This window comes from Manis javanica, chromosome 16 (genome assembly GCF_040802235.1).
Source record: "Manis javanica isolate MJ-LG chromosome 16, MJ_LKY, whole genome shotgun sequence".
Classification (NCBI taxonomy): Eukaryota; Metazoa; Chordata; class Mammalia; order Pholidota; family Manidae; genus Manis; species Manis javanica.
The window spans coordinates 46,606,293-46,634,177 of record NC_133171.1 but is presented as its reverse complement, the minus strand read 5'-3'; the positions used below and the strand labels follow the sequence as shown (position 1 = coordinate 46,634,177).

The following is a 27,885-nucleotide window of genomic DNA, read 5'->3' as shown; positions in this document are numbered from 1 at the left end:
TGCCACCCCACCCAGGGCCTCCTGCGCCCAGCCAGCCCCGCCCCGCGGAGGCAGGAGAGGCCGCAAGAGTGAAGGGATGTTGGGAGAGTTGCGTGTGTGTGCCAGCTCCTAGGCCAGCCTGCCTGGGTACAGATGGCCCCTGCCACTTAACTGCCTGGTGTTCCCTACAAAGTAAAGGAGTTAGCCCAGATCAAGGGGCTTGGCCAGATGCTTGCTCGTCAGAATTACTGGGGAGGCTTTTTCAGACATACTTCTAGATGTGGATTCAGAATCCCAGGAGTGGGGGCCAAGGGATTGAGATCCACTAGAGTAAGAGATCTCTGAGGTTCTTTACAGCTCTGATACACTGATGCTGAGTCTAAACTATGAATCCTGCCCTCAGGGAGCTCACGGACTAGTAAATAACTTGGGCAGAGAAGGGGTGAACATAGGCTATAAGCTCCTGAAGCACAGGGGTGGAGTCCTCAACTCGTATCCTGGGTCCCTGGAGACTCCCTCTGTGTTAAATTGTACAAAGCAGAGTGGTTTGTGGAGTGCTGTGGTAAGGGAGGGAGAGGAGGTGGGCGCATTCCCGCCAGTGGCCTGGCCTCAAGTCAGCCCTCAGGACAGTGGGTGAAGGGGTGCTGGGCACAGACGCTGGGCTCATGTCCCCCCTCCTACTACTCACATCCCCGTCTCTTGGCAGGATTTCCGGGTTGGTCTCCAGAGTCCATCATTAGAGGCCCAGGAGGCAAAAGGCTCCAATGTGCCTGGCAATCAGTGAGTCGGGTGGGCTGAGGCCTGGAGCGGGAGTGGGAGATGCGAGGCTTCCCTGCCGCTCAGCATGGCGCCTTCTCTCTCCAGGCCCCAGGGCTCCTCCGGGCTTGAGGTGGAGGAGGAGGAGGAGGAGGATGGGGAGCAGGACCTGTCGGAGTGGCAGCAGGATGAGTTTGACGAGGAGCTGGACAATGACAGCTTCTCCTATGATGAGGAGTCTGAGAACCTGGACGGAGAGACTTTCTTCTTCAGTGACGAGGAGGAGGAGGCCTACGACTGAGCAGGGGGCGGGGCTGCAGGGGCACGTGGAGCCGCCCAGAGCCACTGGGCCAAGGGGGTAGGAGTTTGTCCCTTCCCACTGTCCTGGGGGAGGCAGTTCCCAGTATCCACAGTACCTCTCTTTATGGAATAAACATTTTTTCACAGAATTCTCTGCAAGCAGGCTGCACAGCTTCCCCAAAGGCCAGCTTCAGATCCCCCTGTCCCTCCACAGGCACCCAACCTTCATTTTTACTGTGTTCTTTAGACCTCCAGACTCTTCTGTCCTCAGAGAAGGCCCAACACAGACCCTGTTCACCCAAGCTGAGAGAGGGAAATGAAGGTCCACGTGGGACAGGGCCAGGTGGAGCCTTGCCCGCTCACCCCAGGCCCTGCCTAGCCTCCTCTTGGGGCCTGGAGACTTGTCTCTACATTGTGAAGTGGGTGGGAAGAGGACCTGCCCCGCCTCATCACACATACAGACAGAAAACTAGAATTCTGAACATACCTTTTAATTTGGTACCAGGGCTAAGAGGCAGAAGTCTGGGATTAGAAGACTTTAATAAAGTGGAGTTAAGTCAAGCAGCTGGGTTGGGGGAGGCAGTCATCAGCTAGCGAGGGTCAGCCTCAAAGTATCTATCCAGCATGGCCTCCACCTCTCCCTCTTCATAGTCCCACACCTGGAACTTTGAGCCGTCTGCTGCTCCCCGGATCATGGCTGAAAGCACTGGGGAGGCAAAGGAAGGTGAAGGTACTCCCACACTCCCTCCTCCCTGCCCCCTTCCCCATCCCTTTTTGGGGATAGGCACTGTATTCAGCCCCCCAAGGAAGATGTGGGCTGGGTCCTTAGAAAGCTGGGGAGGGAGGTAGTGGCCATCCAGGGCTTGGAAGTGCTTACCTCGGCCAGACTGCGGACGGAACAGGCACAGGATTTGCTTACTGAGGGCCACAGCACGGCCTAGCTCATAGCCCACACCCAAGGATGGCTGGGTCACTTCTGCCACAACCACTAGAAGAAGGACGAGACTTAAGACTCACTATTTGGCTTGTAAGGGAGAGATGACAGAGCCTGGGCATGGTAAGGAGGGAGCTCTCGGTATGGAGGCCAGGCTTGTCTAGAGGATCTAACACCTCAGAGGAATTTGCAGATAGAGGGGAGGGCCACTCACCATCTGCCTGCTGCAGCCAGGCTAGGTCCTGCTCGTGGATGAGCCTGTCACCCCCAGCAGCCTCTTCCCCTGGGGTTGAGGGAAAGGGGGTCAAGGCTGCAACCCCACCCTGGTTCTCAGTCCTCGGTCCCTCTCTTCTGTCCTCACCACCCCCATATCCACCCTGCTCAGGGAGGGAGGGAGACATACTCAGTGGCTTCCAGGGGCCTGCCCAACACTAAGATTCCATGAAAAGGGGTGAGGAGGTGGAATAGCCACAAGAAAAATTCAATCCTGTGCAAGGTGGGATGTGTGATTAGGGCCAAATGAGTGATACAGATAAGAGTAAGGGAAGGGCTCACTCACTGTGGGTCCCAGCGACCACAGAGGAGGAGAGAAGGAAGAACTGCGTCCCAGGGGTGAAGGGGCAGGCAGCAAGAGACAGCCCTGGGCGAGGCAAGTCGGGAGCCCAGCTGGAGCCCAGAAGCATGGCTCCGAAGCTTTGGTGGGTCCCAGAGGCACCCAAGAACTTGATGGGATTCTGGGCCACCTCATGGGCTCTCCAGGGTACTCTTGTTTCCCACCAAACTTTGTAAGAACCACTGCTTGAATGCAAAGTATGACCAGTAGGAGGTGGTGGAACCGAAGGTACGAGAGGTATACCAGGCTCAGAGGCTGTGTTCTAGCTTGACTAAAAGCTCCTGGATAGGACTGTGAAGCTCACAGCAACCGCATCCAGCAGAATTACTGGAGTGCTTCTTAAACCTGTATTTGAAGTTTTCCTACCAGACTGCCATGAGAACCTGCATTTTAAACAACCTCCCTCAGATTATATCTAAACACCTGCAAGTCTGAGAGCCATTAAGGTGAGAGAGTGGGAGGTGGACATGCCATGAAACCAGCCTTGGCTTCAGAGTCCCGCTCTTGCACAGGCCATTTCCAACACCCCAGCAGTTTTGTGATTTAATCTTTTTAACGAGGTCTCCCACAATTGCATTAGGCCCATGAGTCCTGGATCTGCTCCAGGGTGGGGCATGGGGTACCCACTTAAGAATTTCTGAGCGGAAGTATAAGAGTTCTGGGCACAAGTTTTCAAACTAGAAGCGTCAGCAAGATTCCAAACCTAACGGTCAAAGCCATGCTTTCGAGAGAGCCAGCAGCCAGGAGAACACATCAGTAACTGCCTCATCAGAGGGCGTGAGAGCTGGGGTCCCTAGACTGGGGTCTGTCGGGTCTAAGAGAGGCTGATAACTAGAAGGCAAATGGAGGAGGTTTCGCCTTAGGTGGAGTTGAAAATGCCCACAGATGGGGTGGGAACTGAAGCGGCCCCACCCCTCCCATTCTGCCCCTCCCCATAAACTCCCCCGGAAAAAGCTGCAGAAAGTTCCGCCAAGAGGGACCCAAAGATGAAGATAGTAACTGAGCGCGGAGACAGGGCGGGCACCCGCAGGTGCCCTCGCACACACGCGATGAGAGCCTGGCTCCCGGTCCTGGGGCAGGCGGGCCGGCTCGGGCCCGGACCCCTGCCCGCCCGCGTCCCCGTGGCCTCACCGCGCGTGTCCGGCTCGGCGGCCGCTACGTGCTCAGTGAGCACCGTCCCGAAGCGCCTGAGCCGCGATACGATACGCGCGTACACAGCCTGGTCCTCGCGTCCGCCGCGTATGCTCCCGCAGAAGTACAGGGCTCGGCGGCCCGCCTTGGGTTCGCCGGGTTCCCCACGCTCCAGCGCCCCGGCCGCCACCGCCGCCATCTCCGCCGCCGCCGCTCGCCGTCCCGCGCCAGGGGGCGCCAGCGCGCGACCACGTGACCCGGCCCGGGCCCGGACGCCGAGAAGTAGTGATTCTATAGCATCTTACTACGTTGGACAGTGACTGTAATGGGGTATGCAGGGCGGACTTGATCATAGGGGGAGTCTAGTAACCATAATATTGTTCATGTAATTGTACATTAATAATGGCAGAAGAAAAATAAATAAATAAAAAGAACCCTGTTAAAACGATCAGCAATTGAACCCTGTGTGTGCTGTCTTCCTGGAAGGAACCTGGCCAGTACATCCCCTCCTTCTTGGCATCCCTTTCACTCTGACAGAGGGAATGGGAGAGCCCGGAGCACTCTTCCCAGGCGCACATTCATTCATTCTAAAAGTGTTTTTCAAACACCTGCCATGGGCCAGGCACCATACTAGGTTCTAGGAAGGTGCAATAAACAAAGGAAGCTCTGGAAGTGACGTTGATATTATAAATCTGTAGCGGCTGGATTTTAGAAGATCAATTCCTGGGCATGGGGAGTGAAGAGAGGATCTCGAAGGAGCATCAGAACGAGTTTGGGACATATTTGGCCATCTCAGCCAGAGAGGCACCCTTGGGTGGCAGTGTCCCAGCTTTGACCACAGAGATCTGCCAACTGAAGACTGGTCTTGCCATGACCAGAAGTAAATGCTTTAAAAATGAAAGGGGTTTATTAGAGAACTGCAGCCTTTCTGAAAAAGAAAGAACATGGTTCCTCCAGGGGAGGGGCTGATTCCCAACGCTAGCACCAAGGGAACCCCACATGGTGGCAGTGCTTCCATGCAATGCCCTGGCCTGAGTGCTAGACCCAGAGCACAAGGGGCAATCCATTCTCACCCAGATCTTGGGCCCACCACCCTGCATCTCCACGCCTGCGCCACCAGCTGCTGCCAGACTGGACTGCTGTCTGCCTGCCCTTGACCTAATCCAGTCCCAGCACATGCACATGTATTTTTAATTGAATATACAATATGATATTGATTTCAGGTGTACCACATAGTAATTTAACAATTACATACATTACTAAATGCTCATCACGATAATGGTAGTTGCCATCTGTCAACATAGAAATAAGTTACAATATTATTACTATATTTCCTATGCTGTACTTTGATCGCCATGACTGATCTATTTTATAATTTGGTGTTTGTAGCTTTTTGTTGAGTGGAACACAACTTTAAGGGAGATTATGTCTACTACAAGAATAACTGTATAAAGTGTGTTTTAAAATCTTTAAAAACTATAGTCTATCAATTTTTTGTGAAAAATACATAAAAATTCACTCTAAAAAGGTATAAGTTGTCCATAATTCCACCCCTCACACACACTAGCGTTTGTGGAGTGCTTACTATATGCCAGGCATTGTCCCAAGCACTTTACATGTGTTATGTCACTACCTATGAGGGAGGTAATATTATTGTTCTGGGGAACTGAGATCCAGAGGTAAATAACTTGCCTGAGATCATACAGCTCGTACAAGATGGAAATAAACGTAGATCCACGCAGTCTGGCTCCAGGGCCAGTCTGATTAATTTTATTGAGTGGACTTCCCCTCCGCTCCTCTAATCCCATTGCTCCCAAGAGAATCCCTCTGATCATTTTGATGTGTGTTCATCTAGTCTTTCTAATATGGTCACACACAGACACAAACACAAATGAGCTCATGCTGGATAGAGTTTCATAGCTCGCATTCTTTCATCTAATATATCCAGAACATCTTTCTATATCCACAGATACAGCTTAACTTCACTCCTTGTAATGTTTGTTCATGCGGGTATACCAGGATGTATTTCATCAGCCTCTTATTCATGGATATTGAGCTTCTACCAGTTTCAAACATGAAAATTTGCAAAAACTCTATTACCAGCATGGATTATTTTCACATGACATTTATTAATGTCTCTTCAAACACTCATGGTTTGTGGAGCAAATCTAAATACATCCATCATTGCAGTAGGCTTCAGCTTACTTTTGTGTTGAAGCTACTGTCATGTAGCAGAACCCCACTTCCGTCAGCCTCCCACCCCCACATCTCTAAACCATCCCCACAAACATCTCAACTGCTAAAGGACAAGACCTAAAATATCAGGGACCAGAGAGATATGGAGGATCCGTACTTTCACGTACTTCAGGCCCAACTTGTTGATTTCTACGTTTTTGGCAGAGAAGACACAATTTATGCAGTGGAGACACTAATGACCACCAGGGAGGGGGGGTGGGCTAAAGACTAAAGCCACGGAGAACTGGGTCAAGGGAGAGCTGAAGGGGACGTCAGTGAGAAGGCAGCTGCCAGGTATTGACAGAAAGATAAATGTGGACTTTGAAAATGTGCTCTTGCTGTCTTCTTGGGAGTACAATGTCAGATTCTTTTAAAGGCATTTTGTTGGTGTCAGCCTGGATGTCCTCAAATGAAACTGAAAGACGGGAAAGTCATACAGTCCAGCTTGCACACTGGTTCCATGTTATGACAGCTGGATGAAGGAGCTTGTTTTGAGAAATCCAGTAAGGATTTTGGGGAGAAAGAAGCTCATTCAGGAGAAAAGGTAGTAGCAGTTAGGAAAGAGAAGACGGGCCAAATTTCTGAACCCTAAGGAAGCTGTCCTAGGATTTACAATATTCATTAAGAACTTTTATTTCACCATGTCTTGACTCTTGGAAGAAACTAAGTAGTTATTCACCTAACTGCTTTCTCCTAAGAACAGAGCTAGACTATGTTGTCCAGCCTGTCTTGCAATCAGAGGCAGCCAAGTGACTGGGTTCTAGAAGAAATGAAGTTTGCCCCTTCCAGGCCTGACCTCTTGTGCCACTTTCAATGTTCTCTCTCCTCATTTGCTGCCCAGGTGTAGATCCAGTGGAGGGCTCAGACGCTGTAGAAGATAATAGAGCCACTAGTTAGAAGGCACCTACATCCCTGGTTGACCGTGTGGAGCAGAGCTTCCTCACCAGCCTTCAGGAGGGAGAAATGAACTCGTATTGGGCTTTTTTGTTACAGCAGCTAGCTCTCCCTGACTGATGCACTGTGGAATATTGGCATTTCTTCTACCTCTCCAGTGGCTTCTCTGAATCCTCATCTTTCCCTCATCATGTAAAGAAAAGTATCTTCTAAGAGTCAGAACCTTCTTGGCATTTTCTTCTGGGTCAGCAAGTGACCCTAAGTCCTGATCTCTCCTTTGAGCTACAGATGCTCGTCTTCAACTGCTTAAGCTTAGCTGTCCTTCAGTTGTACACTTCTAAATCCTTCTAAACCTAAACTCATTATCTTCCTCCCTAAACTGGCTCTCTCTTCTAACTTATCTTTCACCTTCCCTCTCACTGGCCAACAGGCTTCTCTGAGTCAGCCTGGCCACACATCCTGTGTGTTCTTCAATTCCTCCCCACCGCACCATCTTCTATACCGGGCAGAGAACTGCCACCCACCTTTCTCTTTCCCCCATGTCCATCCCCACTCCTCTGCTGCCCTCAGGGCCTTAACCCTCTCCCCAAGCTGGACGGCACCAGCCCTGAGCCCTCTCCTCAGTGCCACTCCCTCTTCCTCAGAGGCCAGCTCCCTGGGCTATGGTCTGCAGCAGTTTTTGCTTGGACTTTTGCAATAGCTATTTTTTGCAAATTAAGAAATATTTTAAGCACACAGAAGCATATAAGGACTAATATAACGAATACTTGTACTTATCATCTAGCTTTGTCAAATAATATTTTGCTGTTTTTAAAAGTGAAAAAAAAACGAAGAAAAAGAGGGAAAAGTGGTTCAGATCTAGGAAGTTAAAAGCTTATGTTATCTTTGTATTGCGTTAGATAGAATTTTATAGTGAACTTAACACTAAAGTTTATATAAAGTGCCATGTTTAAGTATTTTTCTGTTCTTCTATCTATGTGGCATAAACCTTTCATGTAACAAAAATCTGGTAACACCACATACCTGGTGGTTTTAGATGCATTTTTACAGAGAAAAATGCATTTGGTGATCTAGTTCTATGATAAGAAATTTTTGGTGATTTAGTTCTGTGATCAGAAATTTTTTTTCTGTGATTATCATGGACTCTCAGAATTAGAAAATATAAGGTTATCTATGAATATATACATTTATATATATGCACATATATATTACATATATTTTCCCCTACACTAGGTATAAATGTAGTTAAAATTAGAATTTCTTTGATTACTAATGAACTTTAGGTTTATAACCCATGTGGAATTTATTTTTATGTAAGACATGAGATAGGACTCTAATCTCCTTTGTCCCCCGTATGGATGGACATTTGTGCCAGCACTAATCCATACTCTCCCCTCTCCCCCCGATTCATAACGCCTGCTCTGGTAAATATCAAGTTTCCAAATATACACAGATCTGTTTCTCACCTCTCCATTCTGTTGCCCTGGCCAATTTTCTATTCCAGGGCGGCATTGTGATTGTTGTAACTTCACAGTAAGTCTTGGTTCCTGAACTTGTTCTTCAAATTTGTCTTGACTATTTGTTTTGTTTTAGTGCTACGTAACACACCATCCCAAACCTTAGTGACTTAAAACAATGACCAAAAGATAAAATAGACAAGTTGATGAATGAAATCTTACATATGATGTCATGTGCATAAAGATCCTGGGGTGGGGGTGCAAAGTGAAGGGAGGACCCACTTGGTATTGGGTGGGCAGACCCTCAGGGAGAAGGATGAGGCTCAAATGGTGGGGAACTCATATATACACAACGGGCCTAAGCCTGCTTATGTACCAAGGGTCAAGGAGTTGTACCACCTCCTGTGGGACCTGCATCTTGGGGTGGCTTGGCCATGTTTGCCTCAGTGCTGAGATATGAAAAAAGATGTGCATTCCTGAGGTCACAGCTTTGGAAGGTGTGTTCAGGCCTTTGGTGGTACCAGAAGGGCCAGACCTCTCCCTGGGCCAGGGTGGGCCGAAGGAGCCTAAGTCCTCTTACCTGGGACCAGTGGTTAATTGCAAAGTTGCCCCCTGAACCCCCAGCTAAGTCAGCCAAACTCAAACTATCTCCTCTTGGCTTCTGGAGGCTTCTACCAGAAAAAGTCATGCCTCCCACCGTCCCCAAGCACCATTAACATTCCTGTAACTGTAGCCATGAGTGCTTTGTATTGTCACTTCTGCATACATGTGCCCACCATGCATGTGCATGTGTGTGCACACACATGGAGATCCTTAAAGCAACAGTGACCAGAAGCACTGTGGCTACAATATCAGGGGCCGGGATCCACCACTGATTAGCTGTGTGACTCTGGGAAATTTCTTAAGCTCTCTGTGCCTCAATTTCCCCATCTGTAAAATGAAGAGAAAGTACTTACCTTATAAGGATGTTTGAACCATTAATATATGTAGATAAATGTGGCCCCTGAAAGGCATTCCATAAATATTGGCTTACTGGAATTAATCTCTGTATCGCCAACCCTGAGCAGTGCTTACCAGTCAGCAGGCACCCAGAAGTACTTCTCTAATAAACATGGCTCCAGGAGCTCTAGTCTGAGGAAATCCTTTGGGTTTTGACAGCTCATGAGGCACCTGACCCCTGGGGTGGCTCCTGGTGCTACAGCCAGAGCAATGCAGGCAGGAAACCCAGGCTGGGAAGAACATGGTGAAGAAGGGCTCCCCCAGTGGGTATGTAGATTGAAATGAAGACCAACGCAGAGGCAATATAATGATTGGTAAGAAATATATATTTGGTGATTCAGATGACAGAAATATATTTCTTAGATATCTGGTCTTCAGGCTCAGTTCCTGAAAATACTTCAGAGCCACAAAGGTGCAATGGGTGTCTTGTTATTGATGAAGCTGACCTTTGGAGCCCACCCAAGGGCAGGGCTGGTTACCAGGGGGACCAGCCATGTGATTAGAGGGAGGGACCTCGCAGCCCCCAGGCCCCAGCCTCCAGGGAGCGAAGAAGGAAGAGGGGCTGGAGGTTGGGCCAGCCTGTGGTCAGTGACTTAGTCCATCATAGCTATGCAATGAAGCCCTCATGAAAACCCATGAGAACAGCGTTTTGGCCCTTTCTTACCCTGTTTCCTTATCAGAGAGCTCCCACCCTTGGGGAAACAGAACGTTTCCAAGTGCTACTGAGCCAGGCCCCAAGCTCCATGAGCATAGAGGCTCCTTTAATTGGGCTCTTGCCCTATATAGCTCTTCCTCTGGCTGTTAATTTGTATCCTTTACAGTATCCTTTGTTAAACAGGTAAACATAAGTGTCTTCCTGAGTTATGTGAGCAGCTCTAGCAAAGTAATAGAACCTAGTGGGAGGTCGTGGGAACCTCCAATCTGTAGCTGGTTGGTCAGAAGCACAGGTAACAGCCTGGGGCTTGTGACGGGCAAGAACAGAGCCCTTCACCTGGGGAATCTGGTGCTGTCTCCAGGCAGGTAGGGTCAGAACTGAGTTGCAGTCTCAGACACCCTGCTGGTGCTGGAGAATTGCTTGGTGTCCTGTGTGGGGAACCTGTGCAACCCAACTCCACACATGGAATTGGGTCCAGGAACCCTAAAAGATTCTGTCAGGAGCCTAGAATTACAAAGCACCAGCAGTCAAATGATGCAGTAGTTCAGTGCCAATGACCTTAGAGCAAGGTCCTGTTGGATGGGAGGCCAGGGTGCAGCAATTGCCCAGCCAGTAGCAATCAGATCCAGGTTGCAGGAGGACTCAGGCAGGAGGACGGGGCAGAGACCTGAGGCACAAAGATGAAGCTCAGAGCATCCTGCTCTGCCCCTGCTACCGCTCCCCACCCCAATCCAGGGGGTTGTTCCTGGGTGTCCCCATGCAGCTCCAGACTGGGGACACACCACATTCTCGACCTTGGGAACCTGGGAAGTAGATGATGACAGCAGAGATGTCACAAGTGACAAGTGCTTACCTCTCCCTCCTCCCAGAGGAAGACCTCATCCTAAAACAGAGGCCTGCCAGACCCCAGCCTGCCCACCCTTCTCCTCTCTGACCCCTCACTTCCTTTCGGGCCATGCTGCAGCCTGACCCTCCGGTCCCATCCTATGGACAAAGCTGATGTCTCATTGTGACTGAGAGAAAGCAATGTCCTGTCTGACAAAAATATTCACAAATGAGCTGCTTGAGTAGGAGGCAGTGAGTTCTCTGTCCTCGGGAGAGATGAGAGCAGAGACTGCATGACTCACTGGGATTTTACAGGGCGGTTCTGGCACCCCACTGCCCGTTGGATTCAACGACCTTTAATGCCACTCTTGAGAAGTGATGAATCTGCAGTTCTGAGCCATCTTCCCCATGATGTGGCAGGACACCACCCGTCTGCCCACAACAGTCCAGAGTTCCCAGAGCTCAGACACCCCTTGGGGCACAGAACAGAAAGGGGCCCTGTCTCCAGAAGGGCCCCATGAAAGTGTACTTCAGCAGAGCAGGAGGTGCCCCTCAGCCCACTGCGTCTGACCGAGACTCAGTTCGCAGAGTGGGTCATGGTTTCCATGGAAGGTGGAGGAGCTCAGGACGGAGCTGTGCTCCCACAGGGAAGCAATCACCCCGCCGCCCTGCCTGGCGAGGCCAAAGGTCAGGGGAAACCCCCATCCATGTCCTGGCAGGGTCATCTGTGAGAATCAGTTAGCACTGGGGGGCTGTAAGGAGAGGAGGAGCGGAGTGGGGAGACAGCCTTTCTCTGCCTGGCTTAGAGGCTCTGAGAGGACAGTGAAGGGAGAAGGCTCTCAGGCAGAGAGAGTCACCACCAGAGGAACTTGCACAATCTGTCAGGATTTCACAGCCCTGGACAGGAAGGAAGGGAGGGTCACAGAGAGATGAAGATTGGGTTAATCAGAGGCACTGGGCCCCAGACCCTACCTTGGTGGGCTCTGGCCCCTTGGCTTTCCTCCCAGACCCTGAGGAAGGGTCCAGAAACCCCTTGTAGGGTCCCCACAGCCTGCCCGTGGCAGCCCTCAGACTCAAAGCTTCTCCCCTCTGAATCAGTAAGGCTCTCCTTTCCTTGGCTGCCCTTTCCGCCCCTCTCCTCAGGGACGCACGAGCCCTTGCTGGTTTGCGACTGTTGCCACACTGCAGTCAGCCCTTTGCTGGTAGAGCCGCCCTGTGCCCTGTAGGCGTTTGGTAAGTGCTCACCGCCCAGTGAATTCCGCCCTCAGATCCTGGGCTCCGCTTTGAGGGCGGCCGACTTGGAGGGCTGGGGTCTGCTTCCAGCAATGCTGGCATATTCCACGGCCAGAGGGGGTTCAGGCTTGGGCTTCCGATTGGGGCAGTTGACATAGATGGAGTCTTCAGAGCCAAAGTACTTCAGGGGGGCAAGTGAGGCATAGCAGATGGCCCCCGGGTCCTTGCCAGAGCCCATCTGCTGATCATAGCCCTGGGGATCAAAGAAGATAGATATCAAGTGTACGGATCACAGCTGGGAGTAGTCAGTGGCCCCCTGGGTGCCCAGAGCTTGGCAGAGGGTAGGAACAGAGATAAGGTATGAGACAGAGTATGGATTCCACAAAGCCTCCAGGAATGGCTGAGGGCAGCAAGGGTGCCCCGACCAAACATGCCGTAGAATAGGCTAGGGAAGACCACACCAAGTGCGATCCACGGATCAGCAGTACCCAGGAGCTTGTTAAAAAGGCACAATCTCAGACGCCAGCCCAGATCTACTACAGCAAAGTCTCCGGGGTTACAGCTCAGGAAACCACTTTAACAAGTTCTCTAGGTGATTTCTATGCCAGCTCAAGTTTGAGTAGCACTGAGCTAGAAGAGCACTTGGGAAGGATGTCACTTGTAGAGATGATTCCAGCATCCCAGGGGGTTGGAGCAAATGACTTTACATCCTCCCAACCCTATGATTCTATAATTTCAAGAGTTTTAGATCTTTAGACAAGACAGATTGACCCAAGGGAAATGGCCCAGGCCCCAGCCCGTGATAAGAAAGCCTATGTGTTTTTACCAGGTAACACCTTTCCACACAACTGAGTGGACCAATGGTGGCCAATCCATGGCTTGACTTAGGATCCATGAGATGGACCCCCATTAAAAGCTGTATCCCTCAGGGGTGAAGGTCAAAGGTTGGGTCAATCAACTTCTCTCCGTCTTTCTCCTTCACCCTAAGGGTCTAAACTGGGAAGTAGGGGGGAAGGATGCACGCAGGGGAGGTAGTAGGGGCACAAGTTGTCCAAGTGATCCAGGTTCATAATAAACCAAGCTGGGAAGCTAAAAATGAACAACACAATAAGGATACCCAGGAAAGCTGAGATTCTTTCCATGCCAGTGAGGTGTCCTTCCTATGAGCAGTGGTCTCCTCATGGGCTGAAATGTCACAGGTGTGGTGGAATTCATCCTCACCTGTGAGAAACAGTCAAGGTTGGGGGAGGAGCCATTGCTTTCCTTCCCTTACCACCCCCCACCCCATCCCAGAAGTAGGGCTAGGGCTTGAGGTGCCAGCGGGGCAGAAGGAACTCTGATGGGGAAGGGGCTGTAGCTTGGCCAGGAAATAGCCTCCAGCCTGGGGAATCCCTAGCAATCTGCACAGATTAGTGTCCAGGGTGTGGACATTAGTGCTAGGAGCAAATTAACTGACCCCCTCTGGGGCTAATTTGCATACAACCAGTAACCTTAGGTAACCTTAGTCAATTCCAGGTCACTGAAAGTTCCAAATTTAAACATCAGATTAAAATATGATCTATTTGCTGATGAAGTTATGTATAATATCTTTCAAATTTTTAGACCAGGGACCACAATGAGAAACATTTTATCTTATTCCCACATAGGTACACACACACATACACATTCACACACATACTCTTCTAAAATAGAAGTTCTATGAAAAAAATATTTGTCCTTCCAATGTGCAAACCATTTTATTTTGCTTTTCTATTTTGTTTTATAAAAATACGATAGTGACCTGACTTTGCACAGTTTGAAAAATGTGTATGTAAAATTTTACAATACACTGCTAGTTCAGATCAAACTAAAAAGCTTCTGCACAGCAAAGGACACAATCAACATAACAAAAAGTTAACCTACTCTATGGGAGAATATATTTTCAAATTATATATCCAATAAGGGACTAAAACCCAAAATATATAAAGAATTCCTACAACTCAACACCAAAAAAACCACAAATAATCTGATTTTAAAATGGGCAGAAGACCTGAATAGACATTTTTCCAAGGAAGATATAACCAACACACACATGAAAAGATGCTCAACATCACTAATCATCAGGGAAATGCTAATCAAAACCACAATGAGATATCACCTCACACCAGTCAGAGTGACTAATACTAGCAAGATAAGAAATAGCAAGTGTTGGCAAGGACATGGAGAAAAGGGAACCCTTGTACACTGCTGGTGAGATTGTAAATTGGTGCAGCCACTATGGAAGGCAGTATGGAGTTTTCTCAAAAACCCAGAAGTAGAAATTCCATACAACCCAGTAATTGCACTTCTGGGAATTTACCTGAAGAAAACAAAATCACTATTTCAAAAAAATACATGCACTTCGATGTATATCACAGCATTATTTACAATAGCCAAAAATAGGAAGTGACCTAAGTGTACATCAATAGATGCATAAAGAAGACAAGGTACATATATACAGTGGAATATTAGCCAGCCATAAGAAGGGTGAAATCTTGCCATTTGTAACAACATGGATGGACCTGGAGGGTGTTATGCTAAGCGAAATAAGTAAGACAGAGAATGACAAATACCATGTGATTTCAGTTATATGTGAAATCTGAAAACCAAAACAAATGAACAAACAAAACAGAAATGGACTCGGACATGGAGAACAGACAGGTGGTTGCCATAGGAGAGGGAGGTGGGTATATGGGTGAAATATGTGAAGAGGAAAAAAACTAGTGAGAATATTCAATATCTTGATCTGGTAGTAGTTACATGAGTATATACACAGGGCAAAATTCACTGAGCTGTACACTAAATTGGTGTATTTTATTTATATACCTCAATAAAAAAAGTTAAGATGGTAAATTTTGTTATGTGCATTTTACAATAAAAAGCTAACAAAAAAAAGACTGAAAAGTTCACTGTTCTTACTGAAATTCAGCTATTTTTCTTGCACAAGCACTTCCTGAATTGCCTAAGCCTTTAGTTAATTTCCAGAGTTTGGAAAAGTTAATTCTGCCAGTTTCCTCATTGCTTCATTGCATTTATGGAGGAAGGAATTTTTGGAAATCCTTACTCTGCCAATACTAATGGCTTTGCATTGTGACCATCCCTGTGGCTGCCGGCTTCCACTGGCTGGGCAAAAGGAAAGGCTATAATAACCCCAGGCCATTAAGAAAATTCTTGCTGGTTTAGAGAAGGGCCCCAGCTCTTCTTGTTCCACCTGAAAACTCACCTCTATCAAAGATAAATAATCAAAGAGGAAGCAGTGGAAATCCTACACAAAGACACTAGGAAGAGAAAGGGGAGAGAAGAAGCATGGTAAATGTGAAAGCCACAGACCACTTACTAGAAAATTGTTACCTTTGAGCAGGGGAAAATTCAATATTTTCTCTTAAATGTAAAAAAAAAAAAAACTCTTCCATGAAACCAGAGTACAAAGATGAGCATAAAAAGATGTAGGAGAGGAGGGAGGAGCCAAGATGGCGGTGTGAGTAGGACAGTGGAAATCTCCTCCCAAAAACATATATATTTTTGAAAATACAACAAATACAACTATTCCTAAAAGAGAGACCAGAAGATACAGGACAACAGCCAGGCTACATCTATACCTGCGAGAACCCAGCGCCTCATGAAGGGGGTAAGATACAAGCCATGGCCCGGCGGGACCTGAGCGCGCACCTCACCCCAGCTCCCAGCGGGAGGAGAGGAGTCGGAGTGGGTAGGGAGAGGGAGCCCAGGACTGCTAAATAGCCAGCCCTGGCCATCCACACCGGAGTGCAGACATACAGTGTGTGGTGTGCTGGATACTAGGGAAACAGAACAGTAACACCTGCGAGTGGCTTCCTACAGCCAGCGCCCCTGGGACAAAAGAAAAGCGAGTGCTTTTTGAAAGTCTTAAAGGGACAGGGACCTCACAGCTGGATGGAAGCGTCCTGGCGCATTCAGCCCAGCAGCTGGGAATCTCAGGAAACTCAGGGCACACTAACTCCCTGGGCAGCAGCGCAGCTTGGAGGCCCCTCACAGTGATAAACAGCCTCCTGCCTGTTCCCCCTCCAGCAAGGCCCACCATAGCGGAGCAGCAGCCTGAAAGCGGCCACGCCCACAGCAACCACACGGAGCTTACTCCATTGAGGCCAGGCAAGAATCAGAGACCCCGTCTGCGTGCAGCTGCCCAGCACAAGCTGCTAGGGGTCGCTGCTCTCCCAGGAAAGGAAGGCCAGGAGTAAGTGGAAAGGGACTTGGTTCTCCCAGCTGACACATGCGCCAACTGCCTACTACTACCTCTATCGCCGGGAAAAGGCAGAAGAATTTGATCCAGACCAGAATAACCCAGACATCCTCCCCTGACAGGGAATCTTCGGAGATATACTTAACCAATCTTCCTGAAAAAGAATTCAAAATAAAGGTCATACCATGCTGATGGACTTGCAGAGAAATATGCAAGAGCTAAGGAGAGAGAATACAGAAATAAAACAATTTCTGGAAGGACTTAAAAGCAGAATGGACAAGATGCAAGAGGCAATTAATGGAATAGAAATTAGAGAACAGGAACACAGAGAAGCTGATGCAGAGATAGATAGAAGGATCTCCAGGAATGAAAGAATATTAAGAGAACTGTGTGACCAATCCAAACAGAACAATATCTGCATTATAGGGGTACCAGAAGAAGAAGAAGAGAGAAAAAGGGATAGAAAGTGTCTTTCAAGAAATAATAGCTGAAAACTTCCCCAAACTGGGGGAGGAAATAGCCTCTCAGATCATGGAGGCACACAGAACTCCCAACAGAAGGAACACAAGGAGAACAACACCAAGACACATAATAATTAAAATGGCAAAGATCAAAGACAAGGACAGAGTATTAAAGGCAGCCAGAGAGAGAAAAAAAGGTCACCTACAAAGGAAAACCCATCAGGTTATCATCAGACTTCTCAACAGAAACCTTACAGGCCAGAAGAGAATGGCATGGTATATTTAATGCAATGAAACAGAAGGGCCTTGAATCAAGGATACTGTATCCAGCACGATTATCATTTAAATATGAAGGAGGGATTAAACAATTCCCAGACAAGCAAAAGTTGAGGGAATTTGCCTCCCACAAAGCACCTCTACAGAGTATTTTAGAGGGACTGCTCTAGATGGAAGCACTCCTAAGGCTAAACAGACATCACCAGAGAAAATAAAATCACAGCAAAGTAAGTAGAACAATCAAATACTAACTAAAGGCAAAAAATATTATCAACTACCTACAAAAGTAGTCAAAGGAAACACAAAAGAGCACACATACACATAAAAAGACACCTAACATACAAAAAATGGAGGAGGATGAATAAGAAGGGAGAGAAATAAAGAATCAACAGACTATGTTTATAATAGCTCAATAAGTGAGTTAAGTTAGACAGTAAGATAGTAGAGAAGCTAACCTTGAACCTTTGGTAATCATGAATCTAAAGCCTGCAATGGCAATAAGTACATATCTTTCAATAATCACCCTAAATGTAAATGGACTGAATACACCAATCAAAAGACACAGAGTAACAGAATGATTAAAAAGCAAGACCCATTTATATGCTGCTTACAAGAGACTCACCTCAAAACCAAAGACATACACAGACTAAAAGTCAAGGGATGGAAAAAGATATTTCATGCAAACAACAGGGAGAAAAAAGCAGGTGTTGCAGTACCTGTATCAGACAAAATAGACTTCAAAATGAAGAAAGTCACAAGAGATAAAGAAGGACATTATATAATGATAAAGGGGCCAATCCAACAAGAGGATATAACCATTATAAATATATATGCAGGAGCATACAAATAAACATACAGGAGCACTAACATATGTGAAACAAATACTAACAGAATTAAAGGAGGAAATAGAATGCAATGCATTCATTTTAGGAGACTTCAACACACCACTCACTCCAAAGGACAGATCCACCAGACAGAAAATAAGTAAGGACACAGAGGCACTGAACAACACACTAGAATAGATGGACCTAACAGACATCTATAGAACTCTACACCCAAAAGCAACAGGAAACACATGCTTCTCAAGTGCACATGGAACATTCTCCACAATAGACCACATACTAGGCCACAAAAAGAGCCTCAGTAAATTCAAAAAGACTGAAATTCTACCAACCAACTTCTCAGACCACAAAGGTATAATACTAGAAATAAATTGTACAAAGAAAGCAAAAAGGCTCACAAACACTTGTAGGCTTAACAACATGCTCCTAAATAATCAATGGATCAAAGACCAAATCAAAATAGAGATCAAGCAATATATGGAAACAAATGACAACAACACAAAGCCCCAACTTCTGTGGGATGCAGCAAAAGAAATCTTAAGAGGAAAGTATATAGCAATCCAGGCACACTTAAAGAAGGAAGAACAATCCCAAATGAATAGCCTAACGTTACCATTATCAAAATTGGAAAAAGAAGAACAAATGAGGCCTAAAGTCAGCAGAAGGAGGGACATAATAAAGATCAGAGAGAAATAAATAAAATTGAGAAGAATAAAACAATAGAAAAAATCAATAAAACAAAGAGCTGGTTCCTTGAGAAAATAAACAAAATAGATAAGCCTTTAACCAAACTTATTAAGAGAAAAAGAGAATCAACACACATTAACAGAATCAGAAATGAGAAAGGAAAAATCACAGCGGAACCCACAGAAATACAAAGAATTATTAGAGAATACTATTGAAACCTATTTGCTAACAAGCTGGAAAACCTAGAAGAAATGGACAACTTCCTAGAAAAATACAACCTTCTAAGACTGACCAAGGAAGAAACACATAATCTAAACAAACCAATTACCAGCAAAGAAATTGAAGCGGTAATCAAAAAACTACCCAAAACAAAACCCTCGGGCAAGATGGATTTACCTTGGAATTTTATCAGACATACAGGGAAGATATAATACCCATTCTCCTTAAAGTTTTCCAAAAAATAGAAGAGGAGGGAATACTCCCAAACTCATTCTATGAAGCCAACATCACCCTAATACCAAAACCAGGCAAAGACCCCACCAAAAAAGAAAATTACAGACCAATATCCCTGATGAATGTAGATGCAAAAATACTCAACGAAATATTAGCGAACCGAATTCAAAAATACATCAAAAGGATAATACACCATGACCAGGTGGGATTCATCCCAGGGATGCAAGGATGGTACAACATTCGAAAATCCATCAACATCATCCACCACATCAACAAAAAGGACAAAAACCACATGATCATCTCCATAGATGCTGAAAAAACATTCGACAAAATTCAACATCCATTCATGATAAAAACTCTCAACAAAATGGGTATAGAGGGCAAGTACCTCAACATAATAAAGGCCATATATGATAAACCCACAGCTAACATCATACTGAACAGCGAGAAGCTGAAAGCTTTTCCTCTGAGATCGGGAACAAGACAGGGATGCCCGCTCTCCCCACTGTTATTCAACATAGTACTGGAGGTCCTAGCCACGGCAATTAGACAAAACAAAGAAATACAAGGAATCCAGATTGGTAAAGGAGAAGTTAAACTGTCACTATTTGCAGATGACATAATCTTGTACATAAAAAACCCTAAAGAATCCAATCCAAAACTACTAGAACTGATATCAGAATACAGCAAAGTTGCAGGATACAAAATTAACACACAGAAATCTATTGCTTTCCTATACACTAACAATGAACTAATAGAAAGAGAAATCAGGAAAACAATTCCATTTACAATTGAATCAAAAAGAATAAAATACCTAGGAGTAAACCTAACCAAGGAAGTGAAAGAACTATACCCTGAATACCATAAGACACTCTTAAGAGAAATTAGAGAGGACACTAACAAATGGAAACTCATCCCATGCTCTTGGCTAGGAAGAATTAATATAATCAAAATGGCCATCCTGCCCAAAGCAATATACAGATTTGATGCAATCCCTATCAAATTACCAACAGCATTCTTCAATGAACTGGAACAAATAGTTCAAAAATTCATATGGAAACACCAAAGACCCTGAATAGCCAAAGCAATCCTGAGAAGGAAGAATAAAGTGGGGGGAATCTTGCTCCCCAACTTCAAGCTCTACTACAAAGCCACAGTAATCAAGACAATTTGGTACTGGAACAAGAACAGAGCCACAGACCAGTGGAACAGAATAGAGACTCTACACATTAACCCAAACATATATGGTCAAGTAATATATGATAAAGGAGCCATGGACATACAGTGGGGAAATGACAGTCTCTTCAACAGATGGTGCTGGCAAAACTGGACAGTTACATGTTAGAGAATGAAACTGGATCACTGTCTAACCCCATACACAAAAGTAAATTCCAAATGGATCAAAGACCTGAATGTAAGTCATGAAACGATAAAACTCTTAGAAAAAACATAAGCAAAAATATCTTGGACATAAACATGAGCGACTTCATCATCAACATATCTCCCCAGGCAAGGGAAACAAAGGCAAAAATGAATGAACAAGCTGAAAAGCTTCTGTACAGCAAAGGACACCATCAATAGAACAAAAAGGTACCCTACAGTATGGGAGAATATATTCGTAAATGACAGATCCGATAAAGGCTTAACATCCAAAATATATAAAGAGCTCACACACCTCAACAAACAAAAAGCAAATAATCCAATTAAAAAATGGGCAGAGGAGCTGAACAGACAGTTCTCCAAAGAAGAAATTCAGATGGCCAACAAGCACATGAAAAGATGCTCCACATCGCTAGTTATCAGAGAAATGCAAATTAAAACCACAATGAGATATCACCTCACACCAGTAAGGATGGCTACCATCCAAAAGACAAACAAAAACAAATATTGGCGAGGTTGTGGAGGAAGGGGAACCCTCCTACACTGCTGGTGGGAATGTAAATTAGCTCAACTACTATAGAAAGCAGTATGGAGGTTCCTCAAAAAGCTCAAAATAGAAATAGCATTTGACCCAGGAATTCCACTTCTAGGAATTTACCCTAAGAATGCAGCAGCCCAGTTTGAAAAAGACAGATGCACCCCTATGTTTATTGCAGCACTATTTACAATAGCCAAGAAATGGAAGCAACCTAAGTGTCCATCAGTAGATAAATGGATAAAGAAGATGTGGTATATATATACACAATGGAATATTACTCAACCATCAGAAGAAAACAAATCCTACCATTTGCAACAACATGGATGGAGTTAGAGGGTATTATGCTCAGTGAAATAAGCCAGGAGGAGAAAGACAAGTACCAAATGATTTCACTCATATGTGGAGTATAAGAACAAAGCAAAAACTGAAGGAACAAAACAGCAGTAGGCTCACAGAACCGAAGATTGGACTAACAGTTACCAAAGGGAAAGGGCCTGGGGAGGATGGGTGGGAAGGGAGGGATAAGGGTGGGTGGAGGGAGGAAAAAAAGGGGGCATTACGATTAGCATGTATAATGTCAGGGAAGGCACATGGAGGGCTGTGCAACACTGAGAAGAGAAGTAGTGATTCTACAGCATCTTACTACACCGATGGACAGTGACTGTAATGGGGTTTGTCGGGGGGACTTGGTAACAGGGCGAGTCTAGTAAACATAATGTTCCCCATGTAACTGTAGATTAATGATACCAAAAAATATATATATATTTTACATGAACTGGAAAAACTCAAATGTTCATGAGTAGCAGAATAGATGACCAAATGGATGTACCCACATGTTAGCAAACCACTCCCTGATATAAAAAAAAAGGAAGAATCTGATACAAGCACCAAGGATAAATCTCAGAAACATCTGCCAAGGGGCAGACATGGAGTCCTGCGGGCTCGCTGCGCCAAGCGCTAGGCTCGGTGGGAAGGCCAGGCTGGTGCCCGGGTCTGCACTTTGTCGTGGCCACCTTGTCGGGAGGTGGTGTGATTTGTGGCCCGGCAAGGAACAACGATTGCCGCATCTACGCGGGTAACTTACCTCCAGACATGCGAACCAAGGACACTGAGGACGTGTTCTACAAATGCTGCGCTCTCCGCGACTCCAATCTCAAGAATCGCCGCGGAGGGCCGCCCTTCACCTTTGTTGAGTTCGAGGACCTGCGAGACGCGGAGACGTGGTCTGCGGTTGCGATGGCTCTGACCGCGGCGGGTACCGGCGGCGGGTGGAGTTCCCTGGAAGCGGTAAAAGCAGACACAAATGTCTCATCCCAGTCCCACCCGATGCTCTTATAAATGAAACAGTATAAGGGCTTCAGAATTTGTGCCAAGTGTAAGATAAACACTCGAGTAGCCTAAAAGACTGAAAACTCCTGTAACAACGTCACATTGCAGGGATAGGGAAGGCCTGGACTTCATCTATGACTGCTTCTGGGGTAACTTTAGTCTTCCCCGACCAGACAAACTCCAAGAATTTGACTGACAAATCAGGTCCCTGAACCTTGGTGCTGTTGACAGCCCATCCTTTCTGCTGTACATGTTGCAGCAGCCTAGGTGCTGCACCTTCTAGATCTGAAAGAGAACCAGACATTAGCATATCATCAATAGAATGGTACAGTTGCACTGTTGATGGATTCTCCTGCGCTGCCAAGTCCTGGGCTACAAGTCCATGACAGACGGTGGGCTGTGGAGGTTTCTCTGTGGAAGGACAGTGAGAGCCCATTGCCGCCCTTCCCACATGAAGGCAAATTGTTCCTGACTTTCTTGTTCTATTTCAATGGAAAAGAAGGCATTAGCAAGATCCACAACACAGTGAATATGTTCCTAGTTCATGATTCAGGGTATCCGTCAAGTATGCAATAGAGATGACACATACAGAGGCGGTATGACTTTATTTAATTCTCTGTAATCCACGGTCATATGCCAGGAGCCATCTCAATATGTTACCAGACACACCAGGGGATTAAAAGGGCTATGAATAGGCTTTATAGTACCCACGTTTCCAGTTCCTGGAGGGGTTCTCCAATTTCTTTATGCCCTCCAGGGAATTGGTATTGCTTGGCATTAGACACGTGCTGATGCACAAGAAAAGATACAGGCAGGTGCTTAGCATGTCCACTCAGAACTGCCTTTACCACACATATCCTCAGTCTAAACTCACCTGCAGTGGTCTGCAACCATAGGCCCTGGAGGACATCAATCCCCAAAATATATTTAGAGATTGGAGAGATATATACTGTATATTCCTTCAGGTATAGATGCCCTCTTCCCAACGAGATTCAGGCTTGTTTCACTCTGATAGCCTTACCTCCGTATCCAACTGTAACAATGGAGGTCCCTGAAAATTGCTCAGGATTGCCATAAATCAGTGAACATTCAGCTCCTGTGTCTACAGGAGCTGGGATGTGTTGAACATTCACTGGGTACCAATAAATTGATACTTCAACATGTGAACTCTGGTCCCCTCCAAGTCCCTCAGGGAAGGTGCACCTCAACCCTCTCCTCAGTCAAACCGAGTCCTCCAACGATCTTCCTGTGTGGGTTCAGGTGAGGCTGGCTCACTCTCTAGCAGGAAGTCTTGCAAACACACAGGCCAGACTTGTGGCTCTGTCTCTGGCCTCTGCTTCTTGGTCCTCAAAGCCAGAACTGCTGCTCCAGTTTCAATTGTTGCCATAGCTCCAGTAAGATTCTATTTGACTTCCCACCTAATTTCTCTCTGTCTGCTCCTTCCACTATTAAATTGACTCACATCTGGGTCCCTGTGACCTTCAAAGGTCCCTTTAAATTCTTTCTCTGAGTCGCAGACCATATTTCCTTCTGTGCTATCATTGCTTCAGCCTCTCCTAAGTCTGCTACCATATGGGTAACCTCACTTATGGGTTGCCTTAAGTGAGGGACAAGAATGGCCACTAGCGACCCAAAGAGGGACATGGGAGCCGTCTGAAGCACCATATTTCTCATCCCTGCAGTAAAAGGCTTCTCATATGGGCCATAATTCTCTGGACTATGGATGGCATCTTTTATGCCTCACTCCCATAACACCTGTTGGAGCTTAGCATATGTTTGCCATCTAGCAAGAGAGGATGGTAAATCACCCTGATTGGACCATACAGGGTGAAGCACAGCCATAAGCCTATCAAGGAGGGAGAGACTTTCTGGGGTCTGGTGTGCATTTTGTAATCACTGCATCAAGGCGGGATGAACTGTCAGGGAATCCAGCTTTCCCATCTCTGATGCAGACAGAGCAGTTCCATTCCCCACTATACCCCAAAGACGCAGGAACCAAGCTGATATTGACTCCGAGGGCTTCTGCCAAAATCAGGAGCCCAAATCTACCAGCATAACCTGAGTATAGGGGCACAGCACAGAGTGCTCCATGATCTGGGGAGGGGGACACACCTTTCCCAGAGGACCCACGGTTGCTGCATCTTTATTTCTTTACTGCAACTCTGTGGGCTTTCAATACAGGAGGGGGTCCATGCCTCCAGCACCACCCCTTCATCCTTCCCAGGCTCCTCCTGTTTCCAGGGCTGATGGCACCTTCCTTTCCACTCCCCTGAGTACCTCCTCTGCTACCCCCTTTACCTTTTCTACAGTGACTCACAGCAATGCTAGCTCAGCCAACAGCTCTCTTGCCTTCACCTCCATACCTCGCAGCTGGCAGTCTCGTGCTGCCTCTTCCTGTGCTTCCCTCAGGAGTACATCCTTCTCCTCCATGGCCTTTGCCTCCTTCAGGACCTTTGCCTCCTCCAGAGCACTTGCAGTGCCACCGTCTCATTCTGCAAAGAATCTTTTACTTTCTCCACAGAAACTCGCAGCTCACACTGCCTCTTGCACTTCTCGCAGGGGTACATCCTTTTCCTTCACGGCCGTTACCTCTTCCACAGTGTGTTGCAGCAACACCATTTCATTCTTTAACAAATCTTTTTATGTCCTCCACAGCACCTTACAGCTTGCATTCTTGTGCTCCTTCCTCTCGTATCAATGCCATTTCATTCTTCAGTAAATCCACAGTCCTTCGCAGTTCACGTTCTTGTGCTGCTATTTCTCATGTCTCTTGCAGGAGCACATTCCTCTCTTCTGTAGACTTTTTTAATACTGTGAGAAACAGCCAAACCATGGTTCCCGCTGCCCAATGGTCACTCTATTTCTTAAAAACTTCCTTATTATGCTGTGGTCTCTACCTGCCTCAAGTCCTGGGACAGGGTCCAGTCCGCTAGGAGGCAAGCCACCTCAGACCACATGCCCACTGGGGGACACTCAAATGTCTCCCCTTCATAGGGGTATCCCGCTGAAGTAACCCTCCCATGAGGGTAGCATTTTCCATTCTTTGGTCTACAGTGAATCCTGCTGGCTAAGCCAGTTGTCTTGACTGAGTGTTTCAGTCCCACACAAGCTCACTGTGGATTCAATGAGACCTAGAAATGATAATGGAACGTTCTTGGGGTAAAAGGGTTACGCCCAGCTTTACTCTCCTGGCAATAGGTTGAGCACTAGAATCGTATCTTCATCCAACCACCTGAAGGTCTATAATCCTCCTCCATCTCTGCCTCCCCACAGAGGACTGGGCAGAGCTCTTTAGATCGTGACTCAGTCAATATTAGCTTATTGCCTATGGATGCGCAAGCACTAGCCTAGCAGTAGGCCAATTAGATCATCAAGTAGTTTAGGGTCAGGGGAGGATCTTGGCCACAGGAGCTTCCATTTCCCACACTGAGATAGCATTCCTGAGAGACACTGTGGAGAAGGTAAAGGATGTAGCAGAGGACATGCTCTGTGGAGCAAGATAGCTGCCGTCAGCTCCCGAAGTGGAGGAGGGTACACTGAAGGGGAATGAGGAGGTAGAGGTGGTGCTGGAGGCCCCAACGCTCCTCTGTTGAAAGCCTGCCCAGCTGTAACCAAGTAAATAAAGAGATAGCAACTGCAGGTTCCTCCAGGAGAGGTACAGCCCGCTCTCCAGGGCACAGTGCACTCTATGTTCCCCTAGACACAGGCAGAGCTGGTGGATTTGGGCTTCCAGTCTCAGCAGAAACCCTCAGAATCCATATCAGCCTGGCTCCTGTACCTTTGGGACATAGAGGTGGAGAGTATCCTCCTGTCTGAATCAGAGATGGGAAAGCTGGCTTCCCTGACAACTCATCCTGCCTTGCAACAGCCAGTGCAGAATGAACACCAGACCCCTGGGACCCATTCCCTACTCAAATGGCTGATGGCCACACTTCTCACTGTACAGCCCAATCCGGTGACTTATCATCTTTTCCACTAGATGGCAGATGCATGCCAGGCTCTAACACGTGTTACAGAATTTGGGCATGAAAAATACCATTTATAACCCAGGAAATTATGACCCAAACAGGGAGCTGTTTACAGTGGAGATAAGGGTATGGTGCTGCAAATGGCTCCCTCAACCCTCTTTGGGCCCTTAGTAGCCATTCTTGCCCCTCACTTAGGGCAGCCAATAAATGAGGTTACTCATATTGTGGCAGATTTGGGGGAAGCTGAAGTGATGAAGGCACAGAAGGGAGTGCAGTCCCCTACTGAGAGGAAGGGCTTAAAGGGCCCCATGAAGGTCATAAGGACCCAGATATGGATTGATTTGATAGGGGCAGGAGCGGACAGAGAAATTTGATGGGAAGTTGAATAGAATTTTATTGGAGCTGTGGCAACAATTCAAGCCAGAGCAGTGGTTCCAGCAGCTGAGGATCAAGAAATGGAGACAAAGCCACAAGTCCTGCAAGACTTGTCCTGCAAGAGCCTGCAAGACTTCCTGCTGGACAGTGAGCCATCCTCACCTGAACCCACACAGGAAGGCGATTGGGCTATACAGTTTTACTGAGTGGAGGGTCAAGGCACCTGCCCTGGGGAACAAGGTGGAAATCAGAGGCCACATGTTCAAATATCATTTCATTGGTACCCAGTGAATGTTCAACACATGCCAGCTCTGGCAGACACAGGAGCTGAATATTCACGGATTTATGGCAACCCTAAGCAGTTTTCAGGGACCCCTTCTGTTATACTTAGATGTGGAGGTAAGGCTATCTGAGTGAAACAAGCCTGAATCCCGTTGGGAAGAGGGCATCTACACCCAAAAGAATATAGTGTGTATCTCTCTCCCATCCCTAAATATATTTTGTGGATAGATGTCCTCCGGGGCCTATGGTTGCAGACCACTGCAGGTGAGTTCAGACTGAGCATATGTGTGGTAAAGGAAGTTCTGAGTGGACATGCTAAGCACCTGCCTGTAGCTCTTCTTGTGCATCAGCAGGTGACTAATGCCAAGCAATACCAATTCCCTGGAGGGCATAAAGAAATTGGAGAACCCCTCCAGGAACTGGAAAAGTGGGCATTATAAAGCCTACTCATAGCCCTTTCAATCCCCTGGTGTGGCTGGTAAAAAATCCAGATGGCTCCTGGCATATGACCGTGGGTTACAGAGTACTGAGTAAGTCACACCCCCTCTGCAGGCTGCTGTCCCCTCTAGTACAGCCCTCATGAATACCCTAAGTCATGATGTTGTGGATCTTGCTAATGCTTTCTTCTTCATAAACACAGAACAGAACAGTCATGAACAGTTTTCCTTCACATGGGAAGGATGGCAGTGGGCTGTCACTGTCCTTCCACGAGAGCACCTCCATAATCCCACTGTCTTGTCATGGACTTGGAGCCCAGGATTTGCAGCATGGGAGAACCTGCCAATGGTGCAGCTGTACCATTATATTGATGATATCATGCTTACTGTTTATTTTCTCACCAGAAGTCCTGCATGCAACAAACATTGTGCAGCACCTGCAACACATACAGGAGAAAGGATGGGCTGTGAATAGCACCAAGTTTCAGGGACCTGGTTTGTCAGTCAAATTATTGGAGGTTGTCTGGTCAGGGAAGACTAAAGGTATCCCAGAAGCAGTGATTATAGATAAAGTTCAGGCTTTTCCTACCCCCACAACTGTCACACTAC

At 46.8% G+C, this 27,885-nt stretch overlaps 3 protein-coding genes across 14 annotated transcripts in view; 1 reads left to right on the top strand and 2 right to left on the bottom strand.

Moving 5' to 3' along the window:
• The window catches only part of CUL9 (cullin 9), a 34,438-nt gene extending 33,254 nt beyond the window's left edge, over positions 1-1,184 (top strand). For all 3 annotated transcript variants that reach the window (XM_037005291.2, XM_037005307.2, XM_037005299.2), the window contains 2 exons: positions 686-759; positions 844-1,184. In XM_037005291.2, the coding sequence (XP_036861186.2) occupies positions 686-759; positions 844-1,036 (267 nt within the window). In that variant the 3' untranslated portion in view covers positions 1,037-1,184. The remainder of the gene's footprint in view (positions 1-685; positions 760-843) is intronic.
• A 326-nt stretch (positions 1,185-1,510) lies between these two features.
• Positions 1,511-3,958, bottom strand: DNPH1 (2'-deoxynucleoside 5'-phosphate N-hydrolase 1). Its single transcript, XM_017657059.3, has 4 exons — positions 3,714-3,958; positions 2,184-2,252; positions 1,913-2,023; positions 1,511-1,741 (listed from the first exon to the last, which is right to left on the bottom strand). Exons 1-4 carry the CDS (start codon positions 3,910-3,912, stop codon positions 1,626-1,628), a joined length of 495 nt encoding a protein of 164 aa, XP_017512548.2. The 5' UTR covers positions 3,913-3,958; the 3' UTR covers positions 1,511-1,625.
• A 5,645-nt stretch (positions 3,959-9,603) lies between these two features.
• LOC108387514 (anthrax toxin receptor-like) overlaps positions 9,604-27,885 on the bottom strand; it is a 66,320-nt gene continuing 48,038 nt past the window's right edge. For 8 of the 10 annotated variants that reach the window (XR_012126033.1, XR_012126024.1, XR_012126027.1 and 5 more), the window contains 4 exons: positions 21,970-22,163; positions 13,129-13,232; positions 12,024-12,264; positions 9,604-10,756 (listed from right to left, as the gene is read on the bottom strand). The gene's annotated coding sequence lies outside the window, so the exon portion shown is untranslated. Of the gene's footprint in view, positions 11,676-12,023; positions 12,265-13,128; positions 13,233-21,969; positions 22,164-27,885 lie in introns of all 10 variants that reach the window. The other 2 variants (XR_012126025.1, XR_012126030.1) reach the window with 2 other exon arrangements.